This window comes from Lepidochelys kempii, chromosome 5 (assembly GCF_965140265.1).
Source record: "Lepidochelys kempii isolate rLepKem1 chromosome 5, rLepKem1.hap2, whole genome shotgun sequence".
In the NCBI taxonomy this organism is placed as follows: domain Eukaryota; kingdom Metazoa; phylum Chordata; order Testudines; family Cheloniidae; genus Lepidochelys; species Lepidochelys kempii.
Window position 1 is genome coordinate 22,483,169 of NC_133260.1, and position 12,149 is coordinate 22,495,317.

Genomic DNA, 12,149 nt, shown 5'->3' on the forward strand with positions numbered 1-12,149 from the left:
GCCAAGTCATTTAAAGAAAGATGGCATAATTTTATGAAGCTGCAAGTTTGATTTTTTTTTTTTAAACAGGGCTATTATTTGCTTTTAAAGCTCATGAGTTTTAGGTACAGTTGGTTATGCTTTAAAGTAAGAGTGATGTAATTTTATGAAAAGGTCACCAGAGGGCCTTTAATGGCTAAAGGTTAGTAGTAGAATATCTAACTACACTACATACAATACACAGATTTATACTTGCTTTTTAAATAATACATGTGTGTGTGTTTATAATTTTCTGAAGCTATGTGATTTAGTTTTCTAACTGATAGATCAGTTTTAACTACTTTGTGGTTAGGTTCCCAGCTTTTTTTGTTTCATTTTGTTTTTTAACATTTTTGATGTTTCGGAAGGGAATTCTTTAAATTACTGGGCAGAGGTGGCTGTAACTACTTTAGTACTAAGTTATGTTTTTTGTAGGAGGTAGATGTGTAAAATATAGTTCGGCTATAGGTTAGGGAACATGTTTTTAAATTCTCCATTTAATTCACACACCAGCAGTCTCAGGTTTTCATGCAAAAAACAGAAGAGTTTTTGAATGACATTAAAATATTAGATGAAGCTGGCCGTGTGAAGTGAATGAAAACTTCCTTACCATATTTTTGCCTTGGGAAGGCTCTCAAAGAGACTATTTCAATAGTCAGGGTACCGTTTCTCTGAGACAGTGTGATGGTACACCAGTAGGGTTTTATTTATTTTTCTTGCAGACCATTGGAGATATATGAATGATGCAAGACTCTCCAAAATCCCATACACAGCACTGGGTAACTATGTAGAGCCCAGAGATTGCAACTTCCTTAAAATGTTTTGTGCTCATGAATGCTTTAGGGAATTATTTTGATTTTGTTTTCACTATACAGTACAACTCCCTCCAACCTCCGTAGTGCCATCAAATACAGAGTCAGGGTGGAGATAGTGGCACACAAAAGACCTACTGAAAAGGGCCACCCCTTGGGAAAGAAAGCAAATGAAGACATACAGGCTGCCCTCCAGAGACTGCTTAAGGATACAAGATCTAACAAAGGCCTTGACGAATTTGTGGCTGTGTGATGGTTTAATGAATGTTATAATATTCTTCAGGGAGACTGAGAAGTGGCAACAGTAAATTTCTTAAACAAGATAGCTTACCTACTCACATTAAGCCAGATTATTGCAGAAAGTTCTCTTACGATTGTAAGTAACAATGGTTAAAAGCACAGAGATGGGTGATGGGCCTCCTAAAGCAATCAACACTCATGTACAGGAAAATTATTGACATGCAATGGAAAAATGGAATTGTTTTAAGAAATCTGCATGACAAGTTTAGTTTTGCTGGTTGACTCCTGTGAATACCCCAGAGAGTTGTTAGAGGGAGTCAGACAGCTACCAGTAGTGTCTCTGTTTCACAAAGCTTCAGTTTTGATGAATTGGCAGGTTTTGATGAAAAAATTGTCAAAAAATTTCCAACCAGCTCCATGCAATAGGATCTTGGACAATAACTTCGTCTCCAAGGTACTACCACATTTCAAATAATTAATGACAACAACAACAACATTTGGCATTTTAGCTAAGGTACCACAGAGCCATTTTAGGAAATATATCAAAATGCACCTCTCCCAGAACAAGAAACTGCTTGTTGTACCTCATTGATATATTGGAGTAACCTGAACAATACATAAACAAGGCATATATTTACATTGAACTCCACTGCCACGATTCCCACTAAATTTCAAAACTATTTTTAAATCAGATAAGTTTGGGCAACAAAAAATACCGCCAACAAAAATCTGCTAAAAACACCCTTGTCTAACTCTTCCAGTATGTTTATTTTTCTACACCACCTTCCAGATCAAAGCAAAGAAGGGACACCAAGTGACTTCAGTATTTTTATCAACTTTGACCAGGTTAAATCCTTCTTTTGTGCTCAAATAAGCAAGAACAAAACTCATGGCAAAAGGTTTTATACTGCTAGCTAGAGCTGATGGAAATTTTTCAACACAAAAATATTTTAATGAAAAAATGGCCTTTTTACAAACATTTTTGAGAAAAACTGATGACAGATTTTTTCCATTTTTTGGGGTGAAACTTGTCATCACTTTAATCTATATTTTAGACAAATTTTATTAAAATTGTTTTAAAAGACATTATAGAAAATGGACACCCCTTTTCCTCCCCCCTGCCACAAATAATACATTGTTTTTCTTAAATAAGACATTTTGATAAAATCCATTCGAAATCATGCAAAATGGAATTTTTTTTTTTAAAGTGACATTTTCCTGGATTTTCTGACCAGCTCTATCGGTAGCCTTCAGCCATGGTTATGCTATTACAGTAAAAACACCATTTATCCAAATAAAAACTGAGGTCATGGAATTTATTGTGGTCAATGGAAGTGTCAATAAAAATGGGAGTTTTTCCAGGTAAGTGATGCTCACAGAAGAACGTAATCTAAATTAGGATAACAGAAGCATTCAGATAAGAGGGGTTAATATAAGAGGGGCTCAACTGTGTTAGATTTATTGCTGGCACTCTACATTTTCCTTACCCATTTCAGTAGTTAGCACATTCTTTTTGCACAGGAAAGAAGATGCCATAGACTTATTTTTTCTTCCCAGAAAAATCCATTCCCAAATCTATGCTGTGGCAAAGTTAAAATTACAAGAGCTGACAGCTCATGGGAAGATTTTTTTCTTAACTTTTCTTTAAGTTGGGCCTTAATAAGGTGGTTGCCAATGGGCCCATGGTTGACTCTTTATTCCCTGCTGTTACATAACCTCTGTGATAGTAACCCTGAGCAATTATGAATGAAGTACCTTGGCGGATTAATAATTCGTTAGTTGAGGGCATTTTTAATGTTTTGAACTCCCTGTGGATTGTTAATTTCATTATTGCTGCTTAGTTAATATAGAGAACAAAGTTGCATGGAGACTTCTCAACATTCAATAGGGCCATCATCCCAGATAAATGCCTCCACCCAGTAAAAGAAGACTGCAGGAAAATGCTACGAGTTTACTGCTACAATAACCACAAGTTTATATACACTACACTAGTTACTAGAGCTTTACTGATAAGGCCTTGATTCGGCAGTCATATGTTCGATAAAATGTATCTCGATTCAGCCTATTTGAATCCTGGTCAGGGGACAGAGTCCACCAAAACAAAGGAAAGCCCACCCTCTCAGGTGAGGGAGGGACCACAGAGCCAGAAATTCAACTGATTACAAGAGACAAAGAATAAAAAACGGGGATGGGGTGCAGGTCACAGGATCAAACAAGGGATCCAGAGGAGGACACCAAGCAGAGAACTCAAGACAATGCCACCTCTTCCAAGAAGGTGTCAGTCAATGCCATCCAGAGGAACTCTTGACAAAGGAATATACCATAACTGATCGCTATATTTGGGGTCAGGAAGGAATTTCCCCCTGGGTCAGATTGGCTGAGACCCTGGGGTTTTTTTGCCTTCCTCTGCAGCATGGGGTATAGGTTGCCTGCCGGTTTAAACTAGTGTAAATGGTGGATTCTCTGTAACTTGAAGTCTTTAAATCATGATTTGAGGACTTCAGTAACACAGATAGAGGTTATGGATCTATTACAGGAGTGGGTGGGTGAGATTCTGTGGCCTGCAATGTGGTCAGACTAGATGATCATGATGGTCCCTTCTGACCTTCAAATCTGAGAGTATGAGTCTATCTAAAATCTCAGAAATTCAGCATAGTTAAAGACCAAACACCCTTGTATGTTGTATTTGTACACAATGGCTATTTTATCCAACCTGGAAAGAGAATCACTCAAGGAATCTTTAAAATGCTGTGAAGTGATCCTATTGGAGCCTCATAGGCCTGCCCGAATTGTGAGCCTAATTGTGGGAAAGTGGATGGAAGTTTATAAAATGGTCCAATCATCTATAAAATAAATGTTGATGGGAAAAGGCAACAAATGACCAACTCTGCCTGTTACAGGTACTTTAACCATTTTTAACCTTCTATCCACTTTCCCACAGTTAGGCTCTCAACTAATATGGACTACTAGACCCCAGTGCACCTGCATGGAGCCCCATTTAAGTCCAACTTCATGGGCTGTGTGTAGCAAAGCAGTCCATCCGACAACAAGCTGCAGGATCAGGACCATACTATTTCTATTGTATAGAAATACAATATTCAACAAGTGTGTTGGTGATTCAGAGATACCAGTTTCGTTTTTTGAGGTGTTGCCATTGTGCCCAGAGTGTTTAATGCATTTCTGAACCTGGGAAGAGAAAACTTGAAACTCAGTTAACACAGGAGAGGATTGAGGGGTTTGGACAAACACTATCTCTGCACTTATAAACATGATTTGACTCCTACCCCGCTCTAATTTTTACATGACTCCCCAATACCCTTTCTATTATGGGCCTGATCATGCAGCCTTAAATTACATGAAGAGTCCCACTGGAGATACATGATCAAAAACTGCTGGACCGAGTTCTATATCAACAGCATTTTTGAACCTGCTTCATCTCATTCTATTCTAAATGTGCTAAGCACAAAGGCATAGACAAATATAATAAGGCACAATTAACGGATCTGATCCTGCAAAGCCCTCTAGGTGGGAAAAAAATATATAAAATGAGAGACAACAGGTGGATATAACAAACAGATGTGGGGAGCACAAGGAAACAGTGACTCAATTATGGTAAAAAGAAAAGGAGTACTTGTGGCACCTTAGAGACTAACCAATTTATTTGAGCATAAGCTGTAGCTCACGAAAGCTTATGCTCAAATAAATTGGTTAGTCTCTAAGGTGCCACAAGTACTCCTTTTCTTTTTGCGAATACAGACTAACATGGCTGTTACTCTGAAACCTGTCATTATGCAATACAATTATGGTAAGTATAATGAGGATTAATATATTCATTTCAAAGGGTCTGACATTAAAATTACAAAGACAATTGTAATTAATATTGCTGTCGTATGCTATACCACCCACTGTACATGTATTCACTGTATATGGAATATGCCAGAGAACCATTTATCTTTTTGCACTAGGCAAAAGTGTAAAGATTTTCAAGGACAATCATTGTAGTACTAATTGATGCAGCAGATGTTTGATTCCATATAAGAAACCTAGTTGGTTCCTGGTCTGGTTAAACTGTGATCAGAAAAATACTTTTATTACAAGGTAGTCTTGGAAGAGCAGATATACTTTATTATGTAAACTCAGACCTTTGCACGAGGAAGTGAAGATGTAAGGCTGGCTTTTAAATTTTAAGGAGTCAGTTGCTCATACAGTACACAGAAATGTCCAGTATAAAAGGGCTTAAGGTGAAGAGACTAAGCATTCCTAAATACGTCCATGCCTAGTCTAGTGTAGCTGCTCACAGAGCTATTAGCTTCCCAGGAAGGCTGAATGGCCCAGAATTATTCGCAGGGCTTCTTAGCCTTCAAAAAGAGGGTTGAGTAGGGAATCAAGGGGGAAAAAGACATTATCGATGAGGACAAATCAGTCTTTTAGAGGAAAGGGAATAAAAGCTGAAATTTCAAGCAGAGAATTGGCAAATGAAGTTAACCAAAGCAATCTTCCTACAGAGCTCTCCTAACCCACCAGGCAAGTCCACTAATAAGAGAAAAAAATAAGTTCAGTATCAGAAAAAATTGATTAGTAGCTCAGTTAGCCCAAGTACTGTGCGGAAAAACCCAGCCTTGTCCACCTCAACACGTGGCAGTGAGTTATGGTCCACAACATTCCACAGTGGTCTCTAAGGCCTTGTCTCGGAGAAACGTAGAAGGAAATTTTGCTACTTTCCACAGGCTGAAACCATAGCAAAATGCTACAACTATGAACTCAGAAGTGACTAGAAAAGAAAAAGGAGGTGTGGTTGCAAGTTCTGATTAGTGGAGATGAATCACATACTTGGGTCAGATTGGCAGCTGCTGGAGGAGGCCAGGCATGAACTCAGAAAGAACAGGATGGAGTCTCAATGAATCCCTGTCAATTTTCAGAGCAACTAGTTCAGATACTATGATTTCTCATTAACTTAACTCTATGGACAGACATATACACATCTTTCTACATATTCATTTGGATACCAGTCTAGGAAATGTCACTGTCTTAAGGGTTAACCATGCTATCTACAATGCGTCTGATGCCATCACAGCTTGCCCAGGCTGTTAATAATGTTCCAGATGTCTTTGTTGCTTGACAGCTTTTACTTTTCAGGGTTACCTTTTGGTTTCTCAGTTAATATTTGATCAGTGGCATTAGGGACAGGGACAGGAGAAGGACCCATTGCAACAAACTTCTGACCTTATAAGAATGGCAGAATAAATGAAACTCAGCATTCAAAAGGTTCAGAGGGTTTGAACCTACAACACTGAAATGGGAGTTTGCAATGCCATCAAAATGCTGAAAGCCCTAGTTTTCAACGTTATTGTGTGTGTCTTGCTGAGCACTGGCCCTTTATTCAGTGCAGTACAGAACAAAGCTAGAAACATGCTCATTCCCCCATATTTACAGTGTAAGTACAGCTGTTAAAACCTAACAATTAAGCCTTAACTAAATCATGTCACTTAACCGCAGACTCTGTCATACAATATTCCAGCAGCAATGCTTGGTGTTCAGCCTCTATATGAAGCTTTAAATTTAAAAAAGGCTCCAAATGCCAATTCAGCTCCAACTTCCTCTTTTCTTTTGCTGCCAAAGCACTCTGCTTACTGACCTTCCAAAATTCTCTCTCTGATGAGCAACAGGAACCTAAAGCCACAGTAGTCTCACCCGCAAGTTGTCCTCCCTTTTTATGCTTAATCATACATACCAAGAACCAAGGGTAACATTTTCAAAAGAGCTTATATCCCATTTTCAGAAATGACCAACATACGTATGAGCTGAAGTCTCATTGAAAAACCAGTGGAATTTAGCCTCCTCAGTGTGTTTGTAGCTTTAAAAAAAAATTAAAAAATGGAATGTAGGCTCCTAAATCACCTAGGCACTTTTGAAAATTTTACCCCAAATATTTGATTGTGGTGATACCCGGCAATATTGCAAAGGGCAGTTCACTCCCATTATTGTAGGTGGGACAACTGGAGTAAGAAACCACAAGATTATTTTTAAAAATTATTTCAGTAACACAATTTTATCATTGAAATATTTTTCATTCCTACAGTGTTGCCCATCTGAAGTATCTCATATAAATATTAATCAATGAAGCCTCACAATAATCCTGTGATGTAAGGTGGAGAAACTAAGGCACAGAGAGGTTAAGTGATATTATATTGGGTCCCAAAGCAAGAGGCAGGCTGTGAAAGAGCCAGGAATTAGAGTGGGTCAGAAAATGTCCCGTCCCCCCGGACAATTTTGATTTTTCCTTTGAAAAAACAAAAGATATTTGACAAAAACCTCAACGTTTTCTAAAGCAGACACATTTTGCTCAAAATTTCATTTGATCAAACCCCAATTTTCTTGAAAAATCATACTGATGGAAAATTTTCAGCTACCTCTTCCAGGAATAAAACTAATATCTCCAAATCCCAATCCCCATTTCTTAACGAGACAGGGTTTTCAAGAGTGACTAGCAATTCTAAGTGCCAAACCTGATGGAGATTTATCTGAGCACCCTTTAAAATGAAATCCCTTTAAAGCATCTCAGGTTGGGCACCTAAAATGGAGGCACTGAAAAATCACTAAAAAGAATGAGGAGGACTTGTGGCACCTTAGAGACTAACCAATTTATTTGAGCCTAAGCTTTCGTGAGCTACAGCTCACCTCATTGGAGGCATCCGATGAAGTGAGCTGTAGCTCACGAAAGCTTGTGCTCAAATAAATTGGTTAGTCTCTAAGGTACCACAAGTCCTCCTTTTCTTTTTGCGGACACAGACTAACACGGCTGCTACTCTGAAACCTGAAAATCACTAGCCGCTTTTGAGAACCTAGAGCCCAGCCTTCCTCCATTTTTGTGTTATGTGAAGTGTAGTGTAGCATAGCATAGGGATCTCTTTGGCCAAGAGACTTGACAGTCTCAATGTGCACATTTGCTGGAAGATGACATGGGTATGGAAATCTCCCTAGCCAGACAGCAGGTCTGATTGCAGCTGTTTTAAAATTGGCCTGCGAACTAGGTCATGATTGTGACTTGGTCTTACCTTAGGCAGCCTGTACTTTTCTCTCAGATGAACCCTCAGACAGGCTCTCTCTGCCTTTTTTTGTGCAAATGCCGCATCTCTCTCCATCCTGAAATCAAAATAAGAGGAGTGTAACCAGAAACCCATCATGTGACAACTCGTCATTGTCACGGAACTAATTACTCAGCTATAGAAAACTAAAGGCTGAAGTCATTCTCATCCCATTTTATGCTTTAACACAGCATAGTCTGTATCAGACTAAACAAACAACAACGAACAGATGCAGAGCTCTTTCCAGACATTTACTAATCAGCTTCATCGCACCTATAGAAGATAGGTTAGTATTATGCTCATTTTACAGAGGAACTTGAGACACAAAGTTAAGTTACTGGTCCAAAGCTAGAAATGGAGTCACGGTTAGAGGTTGCACTAGAAGTCAGGAGTCCCTGGTTACCAGGCCTGTGCTCAGACTAGTAGGTCATTAATCTCTGTAAGAAATGAAGGACAAGTCTAATGATGTAAGTTATGTTTTGGTCTCGCCTCCAGTTTTGTTCTCTCTGCTTGGCTGGATCTTGCACTGATTATCACTGAGATCAATGGAGAGCTCTTTACAGCAGAATCTGAAAGTTCAAATCTTTCCCTGATAATCTGAGAGGAGACTCTTACCCTCCATTCAGTAAAAATATGCCTGTTCAAGGGAGGCAGCTATATCACCACAAATTTAATGGGAGCAATAAAATAAAATAAAATAAAATAAAAGTGGTGATAGGTCTGTTTACCTCTCACATGACCATTGCTTCCAAGCGATATTTGATAGGGACGCTACTTTTGGGCCAAATGCAACAGTCCTTAATCAAAACTCCAGGATTTGGCCATTCCTATCAAATGTCTTCCAAGACTGAAGCCAAATAAGGGGTAAACAGACATTCGTCACTGCCAAATTTATGAATGGCCATTTTACTGAATCAAGGAAAAATCTGACTTAAATTGATTTAAAAAACATTCACTGTGATTTTTGGTTAGAGTGTTTATATTTTTAGCTGTAAAGTTGATAACACTACAGCTGGTTGAGAACTATCCCCCGCGCCTCCCCCCCCATTCTCCAAACTTCTTCATTTTCATGAATTTTTTTCATAACATGTTTGGTTTTTGTACAAAACCCAAAAGTGGTTTGATCAAATCTTAACCATAAGCTTTCAGAACAATATACATGGATTTAGCAGAAAAACTTCCTTTAAAGTTAAAAACCTGCATACATAATATGCAATTGCCTGCCATGCAGTTTCCTGTTCCTGTCCACTAGAGGCTAATGGGCTGTTGTGGATTCATAACAAACTGTGACATATCTATTAGGTCGTGTAATCCACTCTCTTGCCGTTGCAACATTATTTTCTGTGGAACATATTCTAGAGTTTCATGTAAACTAGTTTTAAGCATCCACTTGAAAAGCTATTCCACAGCCGAAGCAGACCTCACTCAGGAACTTATTCTGATATTCAGCATACATTTTCTCACCTAATGTCATCCCAATACTCTAGGTAGCCTGCCTGTGTACAATAATAAGAGATTCTCTTTCTGCATTTTTACATCCATCACATACCTGTAGATAGTCATTTCCCACTTATTTATTGCTATCATCAAATCTTTACAAAGAAGATGGGGTTAAAGTGTGACTTCAGAGAGGAAGTTCTAGAAAATCAAGGCTAGAATTGATGCCCATCTATCATGAATAGTGAAATCAACCTGCTTATAATGCAGGAGAATGGACTATGTGACTCATTAGAGGACCCCTTTGCTGTTAACAAGTCTCTCATTTGCTCGTTTACATGCCTTCCTGATGAATGGTGATTGATGCATTTTCACATTTTTAACCTAAGCAGTGTTGGTTAGAGGTTAAACAAAAATAGTGGAGACAACGGGGTCACGTCAGGGGTTCTAATCCAGTCTGAGCCTCTGACTCACTATGTGACCTTGGGCAAGTCATTTAACCTCTTTGATCCTCAGGCTGTGCAGCCGTAAAACTGAGTAAAATTAGGAGGTCACTAAAACCAGATGTTACATCTGTGATCATGTTTCCAGGATGAACTGACATACAATTACAGAACTAGTGCAGTGTCCAATTCCATCATTCAGTTTTTCTATGCAAAAACACTTAACCATTTTCATTACAGTTTCCCTATCCCCACCTGTGCTGGAAGGGAAATTGTTCACTTATTGACTTATAGCACAGCTTCATATTTAAAAACACAGCACACTTCAAAACATTATTGAAATAACATGTTCTTCTCTTTCGAATCTTTTCTCCTCTCCAGATTTCTTGCTTTGCTTATCTATTCCAGCACAGCATCTTTTGGCCGGCTGATTGAAAAGAAAAAATAATCTCCCACTATGTAATGTACCACAAAAGAAGGTAACATTTTGAATTGTTTTTACAAACAGGTTATATTTATTCAGAATTTTATGACTGAAATTGCTGCTGCTAAATATAGACCTGGATACCTCTTAAATTCCATAAGTCATTAACCTTTCACCTATAATCATCTTAAATGTAGGATTTATACAACCATTATGTAATTGATCGTTAGTGAACTAGATGCAGTGGAGATTTAGAATTCAATTGTCTTTCTTTATTATTATGCAGGGTTTAAACTCCTATCTGCTTGAAACCCATTATTTTACTTTATATCTGCTATGTAAACAATGCCCACGCATTTTATTTGTCAGAAGGTGGTTACAGATTGCAATTATCAGCCAAATAAAATTCCTGAGCTGTAAACAGAGAGCAAACCTCTCTGCTTCATTTAATAGAGAGTTTGGACAACTGGAAAAATGGTTTAAATTTATAGTTTTGAAATTAGTCAAGCATCCTTCAAATAAACATTACCAGCTTTACATTCTTCATTCTTCCCTGTCCTCAATTTTTGCAACAATAAATGGGGGAGATAAAATATTTTAAGCATATCAGATTTAGTGTTTTAAGTGGGTCAATCATATGATTTTCAGCATTAACCACTGCATTCTTAGATTGCAACCAGCATTTACACCATTAAACCTACAGAAATAAACTTGAAAGAAATTATCTTGCCCATATGGAAGCAGAAAGCAACACCAGCACAAGATGTGTAGGTGAGTGTGTGGGGAGGTGGGGAGGGTGGAAATGAGGGTGAAGATGAGGGTGAAGGATGAAACCATGATACAAAACATCTTACAATTTTCAACTAGATGAGCTTTTGTTTTGGAGAGGCTGTTCAGAAAGCAATGTTCCCTATGCTTTAAAATAGGAATGTGGGGTAAGGGGACAATGTTCTGGCTTTTTCTGGGGTTATTCTCAGATGAGCCAAGTCATCATGAATTAGTCACACATTGATAATAAGGGAATGTGTACTCACTTCTCCTCAACAATTTGCTTTTGATATTCCTCATATTCCTCTCTAGTCATTCCTGCTGCTGCAGCTGGGTCGGAAGGACCACTTTCTTCTTTGCTTTCCTCACCTCCACCACCAAGTCCTAAATTCTTGACCTGGTTGCTCAACATGCTTTTCATTAAGAAAGCCATTTTCTTCCCAAGAAAATTTAAAAACCAAACCAAACAGGCTCCTGAAAGATAACAATACGTTTGTCAGCAAAGGAATTTCTACAGCCTCAGCAGCTCTTCAAGGGCACAATGCTAGTGAGAAGTGGATGCCAAAAACAGTTCGTCAGCCATAATCTGGATTAAAGTGGTGAACTCCTTAGTATCTAGAGGCAGATGGTTCAGATTACTCCAAAAAGTCATTAGATGCAGCTACCTACTTTTAATATTAATACCTTAAGCTAATTGTAAATACAGAAAAATTCACATAGTTCACAATAGCATTTTGATTTTAGTCTTAAAACTCTCAATTACACGGAGACCAAAAAGCCTTAATCAGAACACACAGTATCTGAAATAAAATTGATGATTACATGGTTGATTCCATGATCACAGCAGAATTGTAAAATTCAGGCTACTGAGCAGCAAATTCTGTTGGATGTACACAGTCCAATGAGATTTGAAAACTAGGAT

The 12,149-nt window shown here is 38.2% G+C and overlaps 1 protein-coding gene across 1 annotated transcript in view; it reads right to left on the reverse strand.

Annotated features, from left to right (window-relative positions):
• CPLX4 (complexin 4) overlaps positions 1–11,660 on the reverse strand; it is a 32,441-nt gene extending 20,781 nt beyond the window's left edge. Inside the window, exons 1-2 of the mRNA XM_073343653.1 lie at positions 11,494–11,660; positions 8,126–8,213 (exon numbers count right to left, since the gene is read on the reverse strand). Coding sequence (XP_073199754.1) covers positions 8,126–8,213; positions 11,494–11,660 — 255 coding nt within the window. The remainder of the gene's footprint in view (positions 1–8,125; positions 8,214–11,493) is intronic.
• Positions 11,661–12,149: the final 489 nt, after the last annotated feature.